This window comes from Lepisosteus oculatus, chromosome 1 (assembly GCF_040954835.1).
Source record: "Lepisosteus oculatus isolate fLepOcu1 chromosome 1, fLepOcu1.hap2, whole genome shotgun sequence".
Taxonomy (NCBI): Eukaryota; Metazoa; Chordata; class Actinopteri; order Semionotiformes; family Lepisosteidae; genus Lepisosteus; species Lepisosteus oculatus.
Genome location: NC_090696.1, coordinates 18642184 through 18663871, shown reverse-complemented (window position 1 = coordinate 18663871; position 21688 = coordinate 18642184). Strand labels below are relative to the sequence as shown.

General features: G+C 52.3%; 1 protein-coding gene across 4 annotated transcripts in view; it reads left to right on the top strand.

The window, feature by feature from the left end:
• LOC102685852 (low-density lipoprotein receptor-related protein 1) overlaps positions 1-21688 on the top strand; it is a 181736-nt gene that overhangs the window by 146605 nt on the left and 13443 nt on the right. For 2 of the 4 annotated variants that reach the window (XM_069186716.1, XM_069186709.1), the window contains exons 55-77: positions 384-571; positions 1051-1234; positions 1681-1766; positions 2591-2710; positions 2844-3031; positions 4315-4520; positions 6255-6443; positions 6925-7073; positions 8298-8391; positions 8586-8702; positions 9168-9287; positions 9444-9566; positions 10276-10401; positions 10987-11103; positions 14746-14852; positions 15796-15928; positions 16281-16403; positions 16672-16794; positions 17458-17595; positions 18766-18903; positions 19548-19667; positions 19760-20028; positions 21130-21308. In XM_069186716.1, the coding sequence (XP_069042817.1) occupies positions 384-571; positions 1051-1234; positions 1681-1766; positions 2591-2710; positions 2844-3031; positions 4315-4520; positions 6255-6443; positions 6925-7073; positions 8298-8391; positions 8586-8702; positions 9168-9287; positions 9444-9566; positions 10276-10401; positions 10987-11103; positions 14746-14852; positions 15796-15928; positions 16281-16403; positions 16672-16794; positions 17458-17595; positions 18766-18903; positions 19548-19667; positions 19760-20028; positions 21130-21308 (3337 nt within the window). Of the gene's footprint in view, positions 1-383; positions 572-1050; positions 1235-1680; positions 1767-2590; positions 2711-2843; positions 3032-4314; positions 4521-6215; positions 6444-6924; positions 7074-8297; positions 8392-8585; positions 8703-9167; positions 9288-9443; positions 9567-10275; positions 10402-10986; positions 11104-14745; positions 14853-15795; positions 15929-16280; positions 16404-16671; positions 16795-17457; positions 17596-18765; positions 18904-19547; positions 19668-19759; positions 20029-21129; positions 21309-21688 lie in introns of all 4 variants that reach the window. The other 2 variants (XM_069186705.1, XM_069186699.1) reach the window with 1 other exon arrangement.

Below are 21688 nucleotides of genomic sequence, written 5' to 3'. Positions count from 1 at the left end.
TGCAAGGACAGGAAACAGACCTTTTCCAAGCAGTAGTTAGAGATCAAAATCAGGGACGATATATCTGTAATATCCATATATACAGTATACAGTAAATATATAGTATTATACTTGCTATATTATTAATGTATAATATAATGTGTCTTTATTGGCAATTATGCAAAGTAATTTCTTCAGTGATTAACAGTCCCACTGGGATGAAGTCCAGATATAAAGTGGTGGAATGGATGAGCTGAGCTAGTAAGATGACACCCAGATAGTTGCTCTCCAACTTTCAAATTCTTTCCTGGCAAGCAGCGGTAAGATCCCTCCTTGCACCTGCAAGGCTGTTGATCAAGGCCCTTTCCCAGCGTGACTTTTTCTCTTTTGATGTGTTTTTCTAGAGAAGAAATGCAACGACTCCTTTTTCCTTTGCAAGAATGGCAACTGCATCAACGAGACACTGCTGTGCGACCGCAACAACGACTGCGGTGACGGTTCGGATGAGCTCAACTGCTTCATCAACGAGTGCCTGAACAGCAAGCTGAGTGGCTGTTCCCAGCTCTGCGAGGACCTCAAGATTGGGTACAAGGTTGGTGCAATAACAGGTTCTCGGGTCCAAACTGATAACAGGTTCTCAGGTCCAAACTGATGCAGCGGCTCAGTGCTGTGTGTTTCTGTCTGAACCCTGTGTGCAGGCTCAGTGCTGTGTGTTTCTGTCTGAACCCCGTGTGCAGGCTCAGTGCTGTGTGTTTCTGTCTGAACCCCAAGTGCAGGCTCAGCGCTGTGTGTTTCTGTCTAACTCCCGTGCGCAGGCTCAGTGTTGCATGTTTCTGTCTGAACCTGTGCACAGGCTCAGCGCTGTGTGTTTCTGTGTGAACTCCGTGCACAGACATGGGACTGTGTGTTTCTTTCTGAACCCCGTGCGCAGGCTCGGTGCTGTGTGTTTCGTTCTGAACCCCGTGCGCAGGCTCGGTGCTGTGTGTTTCGTTCTGAACCCCGTGCGCAGGCTCGGTGCTGTGTGTTTCTGTAACACTGCAAGGTCTGATGTATCTTGTGTTGCCCCTGCAGTGTAGGTGCAATCCCGGTTTCAGGCTGAAAGACGATGGGAAGACGTGTGTGGACATCGATGAGTGCAACACCACCTTCCCCTGCTCCCAGCGCTGCATTAACACCCACGGGAGCTTCCACTGCCTGTGCGTGGAGGGCTTCGAGGTGCGGCCCAGTGACCCCACCAGCTGCAAGTCCACTTCTGGTAAGCCATTGTGGCCCTGGGGATCTGCCTCTGTGCCCTGTACCGCCCTGCATGAACACAGCCCCCATGACTCCAGTATCCAGCTATATCACACCACGATCACTCCCAAAGTGAAGCAGAAACATTTATTCTGCCTCCAGGGACAGATTTCACAGACTAATATAGGAAGCTTTACAGCTTTGTTCTTTGTCTTTGCAAGACTGCAGGCGTGAGCTTGGTCTGGCAATGACACACTTGTGAACCTCGCTCTTACAGCAACCAGACGTGCCCCCTTGTGCAAATCTTCGTCTCCCTCTGAACTGTGTCTTGCATTGTGGTCTAATCGTGTTGATTCGAAGAATGTAATTACTTCTTTCCTTTTTGATGTTCACAAGCGCCGAAGCCTGCTCTTAATTTTTACCTCTGAATGCTCTGTCGCTCTCTGTTGTCCTCCATCTCTGCCGCAGACGAGGAGCCTTTCCTCATCTTTGCCAACCGCTACTACCTGAGGAAGCTCAACCTGGACGGATCCAACTACACCTTGCTCAAACAGGTGAGGGGCTCCCAGGGTCCGTTCAGAAGCCTGGACATGCAAAGCAAATCGGATGATCTGCCAGGCATCTGTATGTGTTAACAGTTCTCCAATTGTGCTGTTTGTGCTGGCTTGTGCCATTGAAGGTAGCGTTTGTGCCGCTGTTGTTCCCAAGACATAGCGCCACCTTCTTTCAGGGATATGATGTCACTCATCCAACCCTTAGAACAGCACAGGAGAACTGAAGCACTATGGTTCCTTTGTGCTCCGTTTGTCTTGTTTTGTGGTGTTGAAAGTAGCTTCTGAGATGTAGCGCCCTCTTTTTTTCTGGTTGTGATGTCACTCAACCGCCATACAACTCCCCCAAAAAAGAAGGGGCGATGTTTCAGCAATGAAAGCAGCTCAGACTCCAGTTTCAGTAGCACAAATGGAGCACAAACACAGCAGTGGGTTTCATTGTCTGTGCTGTGCTAGGGGATCAACATCGGAGAGCTTTGACGGGGACGTGATGCTGGCACGTGTGCAGGTTTCATTAAGAATGAATGGATTGATCATTGCTCGGGTCAATAAAATCCCGGAGATGCTTGCAGTGAATTCCTGCACTGGCTGTAAAGTCAAGTGGCCGTGAAGGTTAATGGTAACGCAGGCTTGGCTTAGCGGCTTTGTAGATGCAGTGAATGTGTCCGGAGTCGTCACCTCCTGATGGGAGACTGGTGATTTGGACTAGGGGGAAAAATGGATCCAATACATCCGGCACAGCTCATTCTGTGGTTGTATGAAGTGTCTCTCCGCGCGCCGCCGTGTGGGGTGCTTTCTCACCCGCCTCGGTGTGTTTGCCGAGACAGGGGCTGAACAACGCCGTGGCCCTGGACTTCGATTACCGGGAGCAGATGATCTACTGGACAGACGTGACCACGCAGGGCAGCATGATCCGCCGCATGCACATCAACGGCAGCGACGTGCAGGTGAGCCGGGGAGGAGGAGGGGTGCGGGGGCGGGGGTCTGTGTCCGCGACCCCGGACCGCACCGGGCCGGCGCTCCTCCCCCTGCCCTGCCCTGCCGTGACGCTGCGTGTGCCGCTGTGTGCGCTCTCCGCAGGTGCTGCACCGCACCTCCCTCAGCAACCCCGACGGCCTGGCGGTGGACTGGGTGGGCGGTAACCTCTACTGGTGCGACAAAGGCAGGGACACCATCGAGGTGTCCAAGCTGAACGGCGCCTACCGCACCGTGCTGGTCAACACCGGCCTGCGGGAGCCCCGAGCCGTGGCTGTGGACGTTCGCAACGGGTAAGATGGGGCACCCTCTTTGTGTCAGCGCCCCCCCCACCCAGTGTTTTTCCCCACAAAGTGCATTCTTCCCTCTTGATCACGCTGTACTCTAATTCTCCCGGCACCCTGACTCACACCCTCTTGCTCTCCACATCTCTTCCTCTTGTTCTCACCCTTGGCTAAAAGTTTTCTGGGTGCCGAGAGTGATCACACCACGCTGGTGCGTACCACAGCCCGACAGGATCCGCCACTCGCGGGCTCTTTACAGTCTGGCAGCTCTGTGTGAAGAGCCGGTCAGCCCTGCGTTCAGTCTTTTTCTGAGTCTCGGAGCACCTGTGGAGGAAAAGGCATCCACCTGACATGGGTTTGAATGCATATCCGTGAACACTTCTAATACAGTTGCATGGAAAAAAGTATGTATTCACCCCTTGCAGATTTCCTGAATCAGGTGGGTCCGAGTGAAACATGAAGAGTTGAACAAATAACATTTTCACACTGGATATCATTGACTCTATGAAAACAATGAAACCAGCAGCAAACTCTGGTGTTACTTCTCTACTCAGACCCCCTTTAAATTTCGCTCGCACCCACGTGAAGCTCTGATAACGTTCAGCGGTGAAAACCTACACAAATTCAGAAAATCCAGAAGGGGCACATAAATTCCCCTGGAGTTGGAGCTTCAAAGTTTTGTCCGCTACCTGTCCAGCGTGGCATTGCCTTTAAAACTGGCACCTTCAGACTCTGGTGAGGACGTGAGGAGGGGAGTGTGAGTTGAAGGGATGGTAGCTGAGGAATTGTGTTGGCAGATCTCACCTTGGTGCTCGATGTGGACAAAACCTGAAAACCATCCAAACACTGTTCGCAAACAATTGTGAAACCAAGTCTGTTTGCAGTGAAATAGATCCAGTAAGCTCAGTTTTCTATCTGCTTTTTCTGATTCAGGGTCACGCCAAGCAAAGGTAGGGTACACCCTGGACAGGACACCAGTCTTAGGGCACACACAGACACGCACTCTCACACCAGGACCAATTTTCCAATTAACCTTCCAGTATGTCTTTGGACTGTGGGAGGAGACTGAAGCACCCAGAGCAAACCCATGCAAACATGCAAACTCCACACAGATAGCACCGCAGGTCTTAAACCCAGGGCCCCAGCACATCAAGTCAACAATGCTAACCACTGCGTCACCAGGCTGCCATGTTAGGCAGTATTAATTATTATATGATTTGGTAGGATATGGTAGTAAAAGTGGGGTTTTTGGGAAGAGCCTGGGAAAACAGAAAGTCTCTTGTCCCTCGCAGGTACCTGTACTGGTCGGACTGGGGCGACCATCCCCACATCGGTAGGATTGGCATGGATGGGACTAACCGCAGCGTCATCGTGAAAACCAAGATCACCTGGCCCAACGGTCTCACCCTGGACTTCATCAACGACCGCATCTACTGGGCTGACGCGCGCGAAGACTACATTGAATTCGCCAACCTGGACGGCACCAACCGCCACACAGGTCAGAGCGCCACCGTGCAGGCCCTGGTGCCCCCGTCGCGCCGGCGGCGCAGACAAGACATTTAACAGAACAGCTGAAGTGAAGGAGTACGCCTGCATTGCTTCTGAGCCGTACAGTTGCACTGGTAACAGTGCACTTCAAGCTTGTTACCAGTACAGCCGCATTTAAAACGTGTGATGCAGGACCGAAACTAATTTCTCTGTTGCTATCCCACGTTTCAAATAATAACTGGGTACTTTAATAATGGTTATTTTACAGCATTTGCCTTAAAGGCAGTGAATCTTACAGTGTGCACTCCTAGCGATTTCTTAAAATAGAAGCGCTAAAGCACATGTAATTGGGGAGTTATGTGAATTGCAGTTATCTAATCTGGACTCTAATCAGTAGGTCTAGGCCCATTTCCAGTGCCTAGGGCACTAACAGCACTGGACAGTGCTGGACTTTGCCTGCCTGCTCTACTGGAGAGCTGTCGGTGCCCCAGCTGCCTCCACAGAGGCAGACGCCCTCTCAGTCTGCTGATTAGCCACAGATAACATCTCTGTTCAAAGTCCTCCTACGAGTTAATATTTTTTTTTCCCCAAAGTGAACGTTAGCTGGGTTTTATTAAATTTTAAATCTTCTACCTCCTCCAAGGAAATGCAGTTGAGCACCCCAGCCTTTCCCACTGTAGTCCAGCACCACTGTTTATGAAACAACTAATGTTGTCGTAATCAGCCTCTGTAGAATCGTCTGTGTTGGGCCATGCTGAGCCATCCCGGGTGAGCTCTCTTACCTGGCTGGCGTTCTCCTAGTAATATTATCTCCACATCATTGTTGCTCCTTGCTTTTTACATTTACATTTATTAAATGTATCTGTGATCTGGCCAGACAAGATATATTTATCCAGGATGTACAGGACGTTAAAAACGAACAGCTCACCAGACTTCTGGCTCACACCAGGGGCTGACTGAGACTGGAGTTCCCCAATAACCCAGTGTCACCTGGATTGCCAGCTGAGCTCTGTGGCCCCGAGACTAGGTCACTCCAGGGGCTGACTGTAACTGGGGCTCCCCATTAGCCCAGTGTGACAGAGGCGGAGTAGTGCTGGGGTCAGTTGGTCAAGGTAATGGGGACCCTTGGCTCCTGCAAACCTGCAGCAAGGTGGGTGTGGGGCACGCCACTGGCCCACTGAGCCCCCAGCTCTGCCTGACAGGCTCCCACAAGCAGCATTGAAAACCTGTGTGTGCTGGGGGGCTGGTACACACTCATCTAGAAAGAAAATAGCTTGTTCGAACCAGGCTGTTTTTATAGCAGGGGGTTGATTACTGTCTGGGTTGTAATGGACACATTCTTTCAGCTTCTGCATGTTCCATCATATCTCACTTAACATTATTATAAGACCATGTTATCAGGTTTCATAGAGAACATCCAGACGCTATGCCAAGATAATAAAAAGGGAAAAATAATTACACAGATCCATGGTTAAGAAAGCATAGCTGGTAATTCAGACTGATTCAGCAGGATGTGTTTGAGATCAAATGAAAAAATATCATAAAATGTTATATAGAGAACAGGTCAGTTGGACAAACAAGTCTTGCTGCTGTTCTCTGAATTTAAAGGTCTTGATGGTAATGGAGACCGCAGGTTGTTTAGACAGACCTGGAAAGGCATGGTCTGGGTGAGAAGGGATAGCAGTGTTGACCCCTGCCCTTCCAGTGCAAAGGCTGACGAACCTCCCTGGCTGTCTGCCTGCAGTGCTGAACCAGGACATCCCCCACATCTTTGCCATGACGCTCTTCGAGGAGTTCATCTACTGGACAGACTGGGAGACCAAGTCCATCAACAGGGCGCACAAGACCCTGGGCACCAACAAGACCATGCTGATCAGCACCCTGCACCGGCCCATGGACATCCACATCTTCCACTCCTACCGCCAGCCAGAGGGTCTGTGAGCCCCGTCTCTGTGTTCCCCTGCATTAGTGCCCCCCCCCCATCTCTTATGACTTGTTCTGTTTGTGTCCCTCTTTCTCCATGCTCCTCTCCCTCCCCGTCTGTCTTGTCTCTCTCTCTCTGTCTTGCGTGAATCTGTCCCAATCATTTTGCCTTTTGGCTCACTTGTGCTCCTTCCTGTCCCTTATTTACCCTGCGGCAGTGTCTCAGAGCGCCCTACCCCGACAACGCAGCGAGATCTCTCATTTATCACCCCACTCTCGCGATCCGTCTGTCCCCACGTTACTCCACTGACCCCAATGACAATCGCCCCCCTCCCCCAATGCTGGCTCCCATTGACAATGACAATGACCCCCAGCACTGTCTCTGTCCCTGGGTGACCCCAAGGACCTCCATTGACAGTGACCCCCCAATGCTGTCCATGGGTGACCTGGTGGCAGGGCATTTTGACAGAGCATATATTCTCTCCTTTCAGTGTCCAACCACCCCTGCCAGACTGACAACGGAGGCTGCAGTAACCTGTGCCTGCTGTCTCCTGGAGGGGGCTACAAGTGCGCCTGTCCCACCAACTTCTACCTGTCCAACGATGGTCGCACCTGCATGTCCAACTGCACTGCCAGCCAGGTGAGCACCATGTGCCTGCAGGACCCAGAAACGAAGCCTCTTTTCTTCACTGCTGTTACTCCGCTTTCTGAAACCTCTTCCAGCGTGACTGTACTAAGAACACAGCATCGCTGCGCTTGCGTTCCTGGTGCCTCTGCTGCCTCCTAGAGGCCGTAGTGGAGCACTACTTTTACACCCTCCAGTTCTTGATCTGGCCTGTTCAGCACATGGAACTTGAACTTGAACTTTATTGCCATATGTAACTGGTACAATGGAATTTTATCTTACAGAAAGTCTCTCGATTGTTAAAACAAGTGCAAAAAGTTAAAACAGTGCGTCAAGACAATATACAAACAAACAGTAGACAATGTACAAGTACAAGTACACATGGTTCTTCAGGTCTGGAGTTTGAAACAACCAGCACGTTCAATGTCGTATTCCTGCCTACAGTCATTTACCCACTAGTAGCCAGCAGCCATGTCACCCTACAACTTAAAATTGGCAACCCACTGAAGCTCAGCAGGTGTGAGCCTGGTCAGTACCTGGATGGGAGACCTCCTGGGAAAAACTAAGGTTGCTGCTGGAAGAGGCGTTAGTGAGGCCAGCAGGGGGCGCTCACCCTCCGGTCCATGTGGGTCCTAATGCCCCAGTATAGTGACGGGGACACTATACTGTAAACAAGCGCCGTCTTTCGGATGAGACGTAAAACCGAGGTCCAGACTCTCTGTGGTCATTAAAAATCCCAGGGCGTTTCACGAAAAGAGTAGGGGTGTAACCCCGGCGTCCTGGCCACATTTCCCATGCCTCCAAATAATCCCCCTCTATGAATTGGCTACATTACTTTGTTCTCCTCCCCCCCCGCCGACGGCAGGTGGAGCGACGTGCCGGTTGGAGTATTCTCATTCGCATTTAATGGCAACGTCAGCTCAAAGATTTGGTTCAAACCACCAAATGGAGACGGGCGTGCCGACAAGCGGACCCTGCTGATGCGGGTTTCACACTAGGATGAGAGAGAGAGTCATTTACCTGCTAACTGAAGTGTGTGGTTTTAGCAGAATTGTGCAGCAGTAGTGGGAATACTGCAGCTTGGGCAGATGCATGGCCGCAGTGCACCTGTTCGGGTTGGTATCGCATGGCTACAGAGTCTGTAGCTCTTCTCCCCATCCCCTCTATGCCTCCCCCCCAGTCTCCAGTGCAAGCTCGCGTCGGTCTCATGTTCCTTTTCTTTCCCGGCTTGTTCCGCAGTTCGTGTGCAAGAACGACAAGTGCATCCCCTTCTGGTGGAAGTGTGACACGGAGGACGACTGTGGGGACCGCTCCGATGAGCCGGCCGACTGCCGTGAGTGCGGGGGGGCCTTGGCTCGCTCTTTGAAGTTGTGGGGTCCCAGAGAATGTCGGGGGGGACGTCCTCTGGTCGCTGAGTGGAAGAAGATTACCCCCAGTAATCCAGAGGCGCTCTCAGTTACTGGGTAAAGGCTCTCGTTCAGGTGATGCCACCTTTTGATTTGCAGTTTTTTTTTATTCTGCTTGTAGCTGAATTCAAGTGTCGGCCCGGTCAGTTCCAGTGCGGCACGGGAATCTGCACCAACCCAGCGTACATCTGTGACGGAGACAACGACTGCCAGGACAACTCCGATGAGGCCAATTGCGGTAATGTCCCCGTTTCTCCTCTCCCCCAGTATCCCACACTCCCTCCAAGTGTCTCCTCTCCCAGTCTCTCCCAGTGTCCCACACTCCCTCACAGTGTTTCCTCTCCCTCTCTCTCAGTGTCCCACACTCTCTCTCAATCTTCTTCATTTTATTCTTTTCTTGTCTTCCTTGATTTTTCTGTTTGATTTCCTTCTGTTCTTTTTAATCCTGCTTAATTCTTCCAGTGTCTGTCTCTCCCTCTGTGTTAACCTCCTTTTCCCTGGATGCTTAAAGATTTTCCACCAAGCAAAAGTTTTTTTTCCTCCTAAAATGCCACCTTTGCAATCTTTTCAGCCTCTTTTCTAAGCTCTTGTCACTGGGCGTGTTTTGTGTTTTTCCTCCTTTGGAAACGAGGGGTGGCCTGCGCCTGCATGCCTGCTGGAGCCTGTAGGCCTGTGCTGACCGGCGCGCCTGTATGTGTTGCAGATATCCATGTGTGCCTGCCCAGCCAGTTCAAGTGCACCCACCCCAGTCGCTGCATCCCGGGAATATTCCGCTGTAACGGACAGGACAACTGCGGAGAGGGAGAGGACGAGAAGGACTGCCGTGAGTGGAGCCTCTTTGTCTTGCTGTCATATCTCCTGTCCAATGTGTTCCCTCCGTCCCCCTGTGTCCAAGCCCGGCGGTCCCCTGTCTCTCCCAGAATCGTGGGCTCTCTCTGGCGGTGACGCCCCTCTTCCGATCTCTCTCTCTGTCATGCAGCCGAAGTCACCTGCGCCCCCAACCAGTTCCAGTGCGCCATCACCAAGCGCTGTATCCCGCGGGTCTGGGTCTGCGACCGAGACAACGACTGCGTGGATGGGTCGGACGAGCCGGCAAACTGCAGTAAGACTGGAGACTGAGTACCCTTCCCCCACAAACCCCACTGCCCCAGTCACCCTCCTGCCATCAGGCTCCAGGCTGCCTCTCAAAATTATCCCCTCATCCTCCCAGCAGCGCCCTCTTCTGGCCATCAGCCTTGCTTCTAGGGCTTCCCCAGAATTCTCAGGGTTGGCACAGGAAGTACTTCTAGTGTCCTGGGCGTCATGCCCACACCCAGCCCAGCCGGGAAAGGGAGAGTGTGGGCCAGTTTCTGGCCGAGGGCTAGGCCATGGCGATGGCTTTTCAGAGTGCGGAAGTTCAGAACTCGACATTCCATGGGTTCATTTAGATCATTTGTTATAAAAAGAGCTCCAGGTAGCTACGAGCAAGGCAGCTGCTTGTCTGCTTTCAATTGTGGTCCTGAACACTCGTTCTGACCGCCAGGCGTGATCTTCCCAGGATCTTTTGAACGGATCTGGGACCGATTGGCTCTGACAGGTGAGCCTGGAGAACTGCAGATCCCCTGACTCAATTGGGTGGACGGGCAATAAAGCAGAAAGCCGATCAATACGATTTGTAAAAGCTCGAAGCTCAGCAGGGTCAAAGAGCAGATACCGGGCGGTGGAGAGAGTGTTCCCTGTGAACCGCACCGAGATATCTGGGCTCTGGAGAGGAGCGCCTGGGACCCAAGGGCGCGCAGGGTGACCCGCTGTCTTGTGTGCCGCCTCCGCAGCTCAGATGACGTGCGGCGTGGACGAGTTCCGCTGCAAAGACTCGGGCCGCTGCATCCCGGCGCGCTGGAAGTGCGACGGCGAAGACGACTGCGGCGACGCCTCCGACGAGCCCAAGGAGGAGTGCGGTGAGCGAGCGGGCAGGCGGGCGAGGGGGCGTGGGGGGCGAGGCTGGGGGCGCGGCCTGCCGGGCCGCTCTGCACAGAGAATTTCCTTCTTTTCCCCACTCGGCGTACAAATAAAAAAATCCCCTGCTTTTCTTAGAATCGGCTCAAGCAGGGAGCCGCGTCAGCGTGCGTAGGCTGCAAACGAACAGGTAAAGGTTGATTCCCTGCTGAAAAGAGAAGAAAGGAGACACAACGTTTCGGCTGTGGAGTCTTCTCCAGGTGTGAGGCTCCACAGCCGAAACGTTGTGATTCTATTCTTCTCTATTCTTCTCTTTTCAGTATGGAATCAACCTTCTTTTACCTGTTCTTTTGTTAGAAACGTCAGTTCTCATTCCCTGTCCCAGCTCCCATTCCCTGTCAGAGAATCCCAGTGCCTTCCACACATTGCTGGGTGGGGGGATTTGGGCCTGTGAGGTCCTCCTGTCTCTAGAAAGGCCTTTGGATCAGGGTGGTGCCCGACGGCGCGTCGCCTCTTGTACGGCGCCCCCCCACCATGTTGTCCGAGGTCTGACGCCCTCCTCTCTGTGTGTCCCCGCGCTCGAGCAGACGAGAGGACGTGCGAGCCCTACCAGTTCCGCTGCAAGAACAACCGCTGCGTGCCGGGACGCTGGCAGTGCGACTACGACAACGACTGCGGCGACAACTCCGACGAGGACAAGTGTGGTAGGTGTCCGCGGGGAGACCCCCCCCCCCCAGGTGCCCCCAATCAACCCAAGTCCTCTGGAGGGAGCAGGTTCCGAGAGGGATGTGTCTGCAGGTCTTTCATTGGCACTTAATGAGCAGGGCTGTGCTGGAGATCCAGCCTTTTCATGTCTTTTGGATGCAGGAGTTAAAAAGCAGCATTGAAGTAATGGAATAGATAGACGGCATGGCTGGGTCATCCACTGTCCAGCGGGGAAAAGAAAGAAGACTGCTCATACAGTTTGAATGTTTTATACCCCCAACAAACTGGGAGCCTGCTGCTCAGTTGTTGTTGCCGCAGGCCCTCGAGATTGTCTTAAAAAACAAAAGCAGGACACCAAGCAAAGAGAAGATGTGGACATTAACAAGTCTAGGAGCAGATGACGTGAAAGATTGGATTGGGATCTCGCGCACGCTCCTGCAGCCGGACCTGTCCTAGTCAAGCCCAGTGCTCCTTGTGTTGCCTGTGTGTGTTTTGTGTTGCCTGTGTGTGCATGGGCTGCTCGCCGTGTGACTGCCTTCAGCTTGCATGACTCCCGTTCTCACTCCGTCCGCCTGGAGGACTTAGCTGGCAGAGGCTGGGGTTTCTCCTTTGGGATGCCTTTTGTGTGCTTCCATCGTTGAAAATCATCTCAAAAGAAATGAGAGAGTGAGGGTTAAAGACCACACCACGGTGAGGGTGGGTGTGCTGGGGGGAAACCTGGAGCTCACTATGTCTGGCTGCCTCCAGGTTTGGCTTGATGGCGCTCCTGCTGTGTCTGTATGCACCTGAATCCCGCTCAGAGCTGCCAGCCCCTCATGCCCACCTGCCCAGGACTGCCCGTGTGGCTTCATCGCTCCTCACCCTCTCCCTGTCTTCCTGTCTCCCCGCTGTGCCAGGCCGCAGTGCTCCAGGGTCCTGGAATGGACTGGACTGGATTGGTCCAGCTGAGGCTGGTGGTCTCGTCCTGCTCTAGTAGTGACAGGTGCAAATTAGGTAGCATTAATAAATCTGTTAGCACGTCTAGATTAAGAGACACTGATCAGAATATTTTTAACGTGATGGAAGGGAACAGTACAGACTGAGCTGTCCCTGCTGCATTGCGGGCGAGCGGTGCTCTCCTTGTTGCCCTTGTTTTTAAAATGAACTGGGACGTTCCAGGAAGCAGGTAAGCTGGGTGAAGCCACATCGGTAGTGGGGGTAGCGGAATGTGGGCCTGTGTCCGCTGTGCCATGTGTCCGTCGGTGAGTGTGTTGCGTGACGTGGGCGAGGTGTTCAGTTCGATGTCGTGGCTCTCGTGGTTTTTTGGAGTTGTGACTTTTTTTTTAAGCCATTGACACATCTCACTTCATCTTATGTTAATGCTTCATTTCACACCGACCCGTCAGCGCTGTTGGAGGTAGGTCTCTCCACCTTCGAACCCCTGCCTGCCCGCTGTGTCCCCTTTCACCTTTGCCCTTTCACCCCACCTCCATCTGTTCCTCACCTTGCTCCAGCAGTGCTCTGGCAGGGCCAGGGGCACCATTTTTTAGCTCTGTCTGTGGTGTCTTTCTAGTATTGTTGTGTCTGTGTTTTTTGTTTTTGTTACAAATGCCTTTTCTTCTGAACCCATGTTGTGGCTTTTGCTGGGTTGGGGAGCAGGGGCTGTGTGCTGCTTGGGTGGATGTATTTTTATGCATTATTCCACTTTGTCAAGCGCTGCCAGTGTCAGTGTCTATATTTTAGACCTTGACTTAGGGGAAACGGCAACTTGGTTTGTCCCGTTAAGCCTGACTGTTCCCTCCCAGTTTTAGTCTGAAAGAAAGCAAAAAGTAAGAGCTCTGTCTGTCCTTCCTGTTTGGAAAATTAAAAAATCATCTGGGCAAAGCATTGAAAATCGTAACATCACGGAGAGGTGCAGAAATGATTGGATTGCTGGGTAACTTACTGTCAGAAGTGAAACACAAGGCAGAAGGTTCATGTGAAAGTCTAGGAAAAAGAGTAGGGAGATTCTCATTCCTCCAATCAAGTCTTACCTTGTGCAGGATTGCAGTATGTTAGAAAATTGCTTAAGAGGTGCTGCCGGAGCTGGTCAGTGAAAATCAACAGTAGACTTCATCTCAGACTTACTTTAGACATCAAGTAGACTTGCTGCAAGTGGTCAGGAGCAGCAGCACTTCAGAAGTTTTGCTGGGAGAAATCCGGATGTACAGGTCCCGTTTTCAAAGCTCCAGCCTGTCGGGGCTTGTAGAAACCCGTGATGTTGAGAGAACAGTGACCTAACGGCTCTCAGCTCTGATTCATCACCAGCAGAGAGGTTAACGCGGTCTTGTCCGAACGGCTCCAGCAGGGGCCTGCGCCTAGAGCCGAATCCCCCTGCCTGGCATGCCATTCTGGGCACCACTGGGCTCTGCAATCTCTGTGAAAGAGTGATCTTTGGTCTGTCCCTTAATCCTGTAAAGAAACAGCATTGATCAATATTCACGTTAACAGCCCTGCTGAGTTCTAGACTTGGCAGGGTTTTGGAATGTACAGTACAGGACTAAATTTGCCGGCCCTGGCGTCTCTGAAACGTTCTAGTCTCACAGATCACTTGAAAGCAGTAGCAGAACTGAGAGACCAGGGTCAAGACCCATCGATTCACTTGCTCCCTGTCATCCCCTTCTCTACCTTGCTGGCCCTTGTTGTTCTTTGCTTCTCTCTGCAAACCCAGATTCCCCCAGAAGCATTCCCCAGTTTTTCCCAGGCTTCATCCATTGAGCTTCTCCCAAAGCATGCCTTGCCGACAGACCCCGCCCTGCGGCCTGATAATTACATGATGTTGGCACCCCACCTCCTCACCACCTAGGACAAGAACCCCTCCCAATGTGGATAAAAAAACATTGATATAGCTGATGCTCAAGAATCATTTTTATTCATATCAAGACATTTTTTTCACGTGATACATTCAGCACTCCAGTACTGTGGTGACTGCTGTTGTAACGATAGAGAGGCTTTATATGTTCATATCAGCAGTCTGATTCACTGTGTTGTGTTTTTATTGTGCCTGCCCATTGTCTTTCAAAAGTTCGAGAACTGTGACAAGGGAAAGGACAGAGTGAGATTACAGTGAAAGCATTGTAAAGTATAGAGAGGTATGGTGTAGAGAGATGCAAACTATCTAAATTCATAGTCAAGTGAAATAAATTAATTTAGGAGCCAAATTAAACCATGAAAGTGCCTGGAGAGCAGAAAATCAGGCCTTAACTAAGAATCGATTCCGGTCGTCATGCTCAGTTGTTTCTGTTTGTCTGTGATCACGTAACCAGCACTGGTTGTACTGTGAACAAACCCACCCGAGTATGATATCTCTTTGAACCCCCCTGGAAAGCCAGTGAAGCTGTAATGTGCATGTCTCTGGGAGGTGGGAGGAAGTCTGCCCTCATCACACAGACTGAAACCTGTCAGAGCCCAGACTGAAACCTGACTCGGGAAATAACCATCCCTACCAGCCTTGCAGACGTGGGAAATGTTCGGAAGGGTCAATGGAATCACCAGTAAAGTGTCGCCTATCTTTTAATGGCGGCTCTGAGCATTGAAAATGGCGCCCCCTCGCTCTCGTGCATGCACGTGTGCACACCTCTCTCCCTCACCTTCTTGTGCCCTCTCCCACCTCCCCGCTGCAGTGCCGCGGCAGTGCTCCGAGAGCGAGTTCGCCTGCACCAACGGGCGCTGCATCGCCGGCCGCTGGAAGTGCGATGGGGATCACGACTGCGCCGACGGATCGGACGAGGTGAGGGGCGATCGGATCGGCCTGGGCAGCCCCACATCAGACTGAAAAGCAACGAGCCCTGCGAAAATGGGAAAGGGAATTGAACCCCGAAATCAGTCTTACTTCGGGGAGAAACTGCTCTTTAAGAACTGGGGATCTCGACCATTGGGGCACCCTGCCTATGGGCGCCCATAAGGGGGTGCAAGAGCTTTTTGCATACAGTTCATTTTAAAATACGGCCCAAATTTTTCCAACTATAAGGCAGCGTTTTTTACAGCAATTTATAAGTCGAACTCTTAAGACTCGTCTTCTAATTGAGCTCCTCACGATATTTGGCGTTTTAGTCACTAGCTTTTATTTGCTGCTAACCAGCAAGTTCTTGGAAACCAAATTTCATTTGGCAAAATATCCCAGAGTCTGATTGAATCACAGTAAGTTAATACTAAAAATTGTTAATTAAACCTTTCATGAAGACTGCATTGACTTTGGTCCCCATTTTCTTGGATCCAAGCAAATATGGCTGTAGCTGCACAGACGCAGAACTTACGCAGGCATTGAATCTTACAATAACAACAAGTAATTTCCACTCTAGCGGCAGTATTAGGAACTGAGCCTAGTTAAGGTTTCTTTCCATCAACGTCACGTTATGATCTATGGCAATGCACGCTACAACTTACAAATGCAGTTTCATACATGTTAGTAAACGACTTGACACCACGTGGAAAGCAGCAATAAAAAATATTTAAATGAAATTATTATCCCATACACCAAGTGCTGTGGTTTTGTGTTAACTGAAAGGGCGGGGCGTAGCATTTCAGAGGTTCAGAACCTCTCCTTTAGAAGCTCGTTTTAAACCATTTTGTGCAGGGGAAGAGCAAAGCTCATTGTTGGCATGTTGAAAAGAGGAGCTCTGAGCATCACCTTCCCATGACACTGTTCTTGGTTGTCTTTGCACAAACTGTAGAACGGCTGTGATGTAAAGTGTGACAACGACCAGTTCCAGTGCAAAAATGGCCACTGCATCCCCATACGCTGGCGCTGCGACAGGGACGCGGACTGCATGGACGGCAGCGACGAGGAGAAGTGCGACAGTGGTGGTAAGAATGGGCGACTTGCGTTCCCGCTCCATAGCATCCAAATGCTGCGTAGCATTAGGAACATGATGGCGTATGCCAAAATGTGCCCCTGCGTGCAAACACAAGCCATGCCACACACAAGCCATGACTTGCAGATACACATGCGCATGCCAGCTGACCCATCATGCTCCTTGTTGCCAGTGAAGGATAGGACTGCTCCCGGCTTGTTAACCGTCCCCTCGGCTGGGGAGCTGGGTGGAGGTGCAGTTCCTTGGGAGGATGAGCAACTGGAATGAGATTTTGTGGGGTCGCCAGGGCAGGAAGGCGTAGAGTTCATCTAACCTGCGGTCCCTCTCTCTTCCTCTCCGAGCAGCCGGGAGGAACTGCCCCCTGGACGAGTTCCAGTGTAACAACACTCTGTGCAAACCGCTGGCCTGGAAGTGCGACGGCGAGGACGACTGCGGGGACAACTCTGACGAGAACCCCGAGGAGTGTAGTGCGTGTCCCCCCTTTCTCTCCCCTTTAGCCTGTCTTCTTCACACCCCTTCTATACGTCTCCCTCTTACTCAGCGTTGTCCTCTCGGCCCTCGCTGTCCCTCTCTCCATCTCGCTGGGTCCCTCAGCCTCGCTCTCTATCTGTCCCCGTCTGCCTCTCTCCTCTCTCTGTCCCTGCCCGTGTCCATCTCGACAGTCTTGCCCTGAGCTCCGTTCCCCCTGGTTCCCGTCTCTTCTGCCCTTAACCCGTCTGTCCGCTCTTCCCGCAGTGAAGTTCCAGTGCCCGCCCAACCGGCCTTTCCGCTGCCACAACGACCGCGTGTGCCTGTGGATCGGCCGGCAGTGCGACGGGATCGATAACTGCGGAGACAACACCGACGAGCAGGACTGCGGTGAGTCGGGCCAGGGCCGCGGATGGAGCAGGGTCTCCGGGGGGGGGAGGTGAACGCCGCGCGCCATGTTGAGCCTAGGAATGGGCAGGGAGCTGTCAGCCACTGAAGCTCTGCAGGGGAACAGACGCAGAAATTCATGACTCGTGGTCCTGGGAGATGTGATCTGTGCTCTGTGAGGTGGGGTTGGAGCGGTGTTGGAGCAGAGTTGAATCTGTGAAGCAGTTGGTTCAAAATTTGGAAGAGCTCTGGACAGGGGAGACCACCACCTGTTGTATGGAGTGTCTATGGACAAAATCACGTGACATTTCAGAGCAGCTGGAAGCCAAGGATAAGCTCTGTCAGAAATACCATTGCACTGAATGTTGAACCTAAATGTTAATCCTAAACACATATCGAATGGCTTCTCTAAACTGACATTTACTGTATAGTAGGCTTGAGAGATGCTCTGAAGAGGGAGAGCTGGTAAGTGTTTTGAGTGCAGAGGAGAGCTCAGTGTGCTCCCGTTTGTTCTTTGTTCTCCGGCCCCTTTCATAACAGGTCACAGCATTTCCCAAACCCTCACTGACCTGCGCTGTGACATTTTGCGTTGCTCCGCGGGCGTGAGGATTGCTGTGACCGCCCTGCGGCCCTGACGCCGGCCTGTCTTCTCCCCCGCTCCCACAGAGCCGTCCGCAGCCACTCCCAGCTGCGAGAAGGACGAGTTCCGCTGCTCCAACGGCCACTGCATCAGCTCCACGCTGCGCTGCAACTTCTTCAACGACTGCGAGGACGAGGGCTCCGACGAGTTGGGCTGCAAGAAAGGTAGCTGGGGGCAGGGGGTCGGGGGCCAGGGGCCCAGTGAGCAGGGAGAGAAGGGAAGAGACCTTTTCCATTTCCTCTATTACCATATATCTAAGGGAATTTATTTAGGTGACGCCTTTATCCCAAGACACCTGCATGCATGCAACTTTTGGCACCCATTTATACACTGGAGCACCCTGGGTAAAATACTGCTCAATATAGCTGCACCCGTGTCCCCAGTTTGTGTGTGGAGCTGCAGCACACAGTGCTGTTTTCGTTTATTTAAAAAACGCTGCCATGTTCTGTACGCATCTCAGAAGATCCAGTTATATCTCTGCACCAGTAACTTGTTTCACTGCCAGCTTATCTCAGGAGAGCAATGGAACACAGTGGCTCTCAGAAGCTGGGCTTTTGTGCCAGTTGTCCCGGCTGGACACCCAGAGGTCAGGTCAATATCAGTGTGCTTTCCACAGAGGAAGAAACTGACCCAGGCACACAACAACACGACATTTTCTCGTCTCGTTGCACTGACTGGTACATCGGGCCATGTCACTCTGAAGACCATCATCTGAATGGCCAGGGACAGGATTTGAACCCTCAACGCCAGCATTGTCAGCAGACAAGATGCCCAGGGCCACTGTCAGGCTGTGAACTGGTGCTTTTTTAGCCATGACTGCCTCCTGTCAGAAACAGTCCTTGTAGAGCTTCAGAAAACCCTGCTTTTAAAACTGCATTATCCAGCAGCTGAACTCCCTCATGCTGTGCAGTCCCTGTGCTAAATCACAGAATCCCTCTTAGTCTCATCCACACAATCTCTGTGCAGAGAATGAGCCCTGATCCCACTGTTCCTAGCAGTGCCGTGCTCTGTTCAGTCTTTCGGCCTTGGAGCCGCAAAGATAGGAGAGCTGAACTCTCAAGTCAGCCCTGAGAGGAGGACAGTGTACAGATCTTTTGCTGTGCATGATCGCCCCCCTACAGCTCAGTATTCTGCACCAGGAGGAAGAACCAGTATGTCTTTATCAGGTCGATTGAAGGTGGTTTTCTTTTAACTGCACTTCAGAAGAAAAGGATTTCAGGATACCTCTGAAGGGCTAAATTGTCCCGTTTGAAAGGGACTCGGATGGCCTTGCAGGTTCTGTGGGGTTGTTCACTATCTCTGATTCTTTCTGTCTTTTCTTTTGGGGGGTGCAGAGTCCAGTAAGAACCACTGTCAGAGCAACCGGACGGTCTGCACCGAGTGGGGCGAGGCGCAGTGCGTCACCAACGGCTCGGACTCCTTCTGCTCGTGCAAACCGGGCTTCCAGAAGACCGAGAGCAACCGCTGCGAAGGTGCGTGCCCGCCCTTCCTCAGGGGGGCGCTGAAGGGGGTCTGCAGATGCCCATCCCCCAGGCAGCAGGAGGAGAGCGGTCTTGAAAACTGAGCAGCTACGATCGGCATAAGACAAAGTCTTTCTTTGATGGCGGGAGGGACACCACTGGGCACGGATGCTGGGTGCTGCACATTGGTGGTGGTGGAGGGGAGTCCCCATTGTTGCGTTTTGAGAAGAGTGTCCAGAAAAGCTCTGTAGAAGTGTAAGGAAGTATTATGAATTATCATCATCACCCAAAGGTTGGTGGGAGTGTGGAATCGGCTACCCAGTCATGTATTTGTTTTGAAGCCGATAACCTGGCTTCTGTCAGGAAACACCTGAATGAGGTCCTCAGGGGGATGAGCTGCTCCCAAGGGGGCTGGATGGGCCACATGGGCTCCTCCCTGCTGTAACCTTTCTTATGTCCCTATAAGAACTTTTCTTTTTACTGTGGAACCAGGGCAGATAATGCAGTGCAGGAGCAAAAAAAGACTTTCGACAGCCCTGATTTCTCCATGGCTATGGCAGCTTTTTAACACCCTTTCTCCCCCTCGAACCCCTTCCAAGTCCTTCACGTTCCCCAGCCGCAGGGGGGTCAGCCTGTTCCTATTTCTGTGTTTTCAGATAAGAACGAGTGCCTGCAGTTCGGGCTCTGCTCTCACATCTGCAACAACACCCTGGGCTCCTACAAGTGCAGCTGCCACAAGAACTTCATCAAGATCAACGATACCTGCAAGGCCGACTGTGAGTGTTTTTTTTTTTAAAAACTCTGCACAGCTCATTGTTTGCAGGGCACCGTCCTCACCCACCCCCCCCCCGCTCCCTGTCCCGAGCAGACCACAACCGGCAGGTCCTGTACATCGCCGACGACAACGAGATCCGCAGCCTGGACCCCAGCCTGCCCAATTGGGTGTACGAGCAGACCTTCCAGGGAGACGCCAACGTGCGCATCGACGCCATGGACCTCCACCTCAAGAGGAACCGGATCTTCTGGACCAACTGGCACACGGGCCGCATCTCCTACTACGAGCTTCCCGAATCGTCTCCCAACTCCAACTCCAACCGCAACCGGCGGCAGAGCGAGAACCGTGTCACTGACCTGGAGGTGAGACGCTGGGGGTGGTGCAGGGGCGTGGCAGAGCCCAGGGGGTGGGCGGAGTGAGGCAGAGCCTGGGGGGTGGGGCAGGGGCGGGGGATTGGTGGGGGCAGAGAAGGGGGTGGGGCAGGGGAGGGGCGTGGCAGAGCTCAGGGGGCAGGGTGTGGTGAGGCAGAGCCTGGGGGTGGGGCATGGGCGGGGTGTGGGTGGGGCCAGAGACAGGGGCCGGGGCAGTGGAGGGGCAGGGTGAGGTAGAGACAGGGGGTGGGGCAGGGGAGGGGCGTGGCAGAGCTCAGGGGGCAGGGTGTGGTGAGGCAGAGCCTGGGGGTGGGGCATGGGTGGGGTGTGGGTGGGGGCAGAGACAGGGGGTGGACCAGGGGAGGGGAGGGGCGGGACAGCTCCTCAGACCTGTCGTTTGGTGCTGGGATTTCTGCTCCCTTTGCCATCCCTCGTTCACCTACCAAAAACCAAAACCTAGTTAACCAAATCTGTTGACTTATTAAAGACAAAGCTAAAACTAAAAAGCTGGAAGCTTACCAGGACTTTCCAGGATCAGGACTGGTCATGCCTGGGATTAACTCTGACCAGTTCTTTTCTGCACGAATTGGATCTGTTAAATTCGCTAATGCCGTAGTCGTCTGCCTTTTCATTCAAAATCCTTCAGTCAGTGATGCAGATTAGCTTCTGTAGACGTCATAATTGTGCCACTGTGTGTTACAGTTAATAAGTATTTTATTTGGCTGACACTTCATCAAAAGCCACTTTGCACATTTATACAGTATTATACTTTGGGTGAAGTACCTTGCTCAAGAGAATAGCAGCAGTGTCTCACCTGGGATTCGAACCCACAGCCTTCTGATTGCAAAGTCCAGAATCCTGACCACTGCTTCACACTGCTGCCCATTGTGATTAGCCTGTCGTTGGTGTGTTGCTTACCGTCTTGTCAAATCCTACCACATGCACCAGTCAGTGAGGACATTGGCTGAAGGCGATGTCACTGCAGCGTTGCCCAAGAGAAATGCTGTGGTCATCAGGATCGTGGTTTCTGTGGAACTGGTGTGAAAAGCATCACTTCTCATTCCTCTTTCTCTCTCTCTCACTGCTGCGCAGATTCCTGGGTTGAAGATGCCCCGCGGCATCGCGGTGGACTGGGTGGCCGACAACATTTACTGGACCGACTCCGGCCGGGACGTGATCGAGGTGGCTCACATGGACGGCCTCAACCGCAAGACCCTGATCTCGGGCATGATCGACGAGCCCTACGCCATCGTGGTGGATCCGCAGAGAGGGTGAGCGAGCGAGGAGGGGGGTAGGGGTGGTGCCAGCAGACTGGTCATGGTCCAGCCTGGGGGGGCCTGGTGTCCAAGGCAGTGGGCAAGGGTCTGGACAGGGGGATCGGGGGACTTTGTCTCCTGTAAAGTAGTGCATTTCAATTTATACTCCAAAAATCAGTGAAAACTTTGTCTGATTTGAAGGGCACAGTATAAAAATGCCTTTTAAGATCAAATGCAGATTCTCTGTGTAATGTAACCATAGTTAACTTTTTTAAACTACTCTGTAGGGAGCTGACCTGACTCCATATGGTAGCCGACTCCATGGTTAATAGCTGGACATCCTACGGTGTCACACACCATTATCTACCTGGTTTTGCTCTGCTCTGTTCGATTGC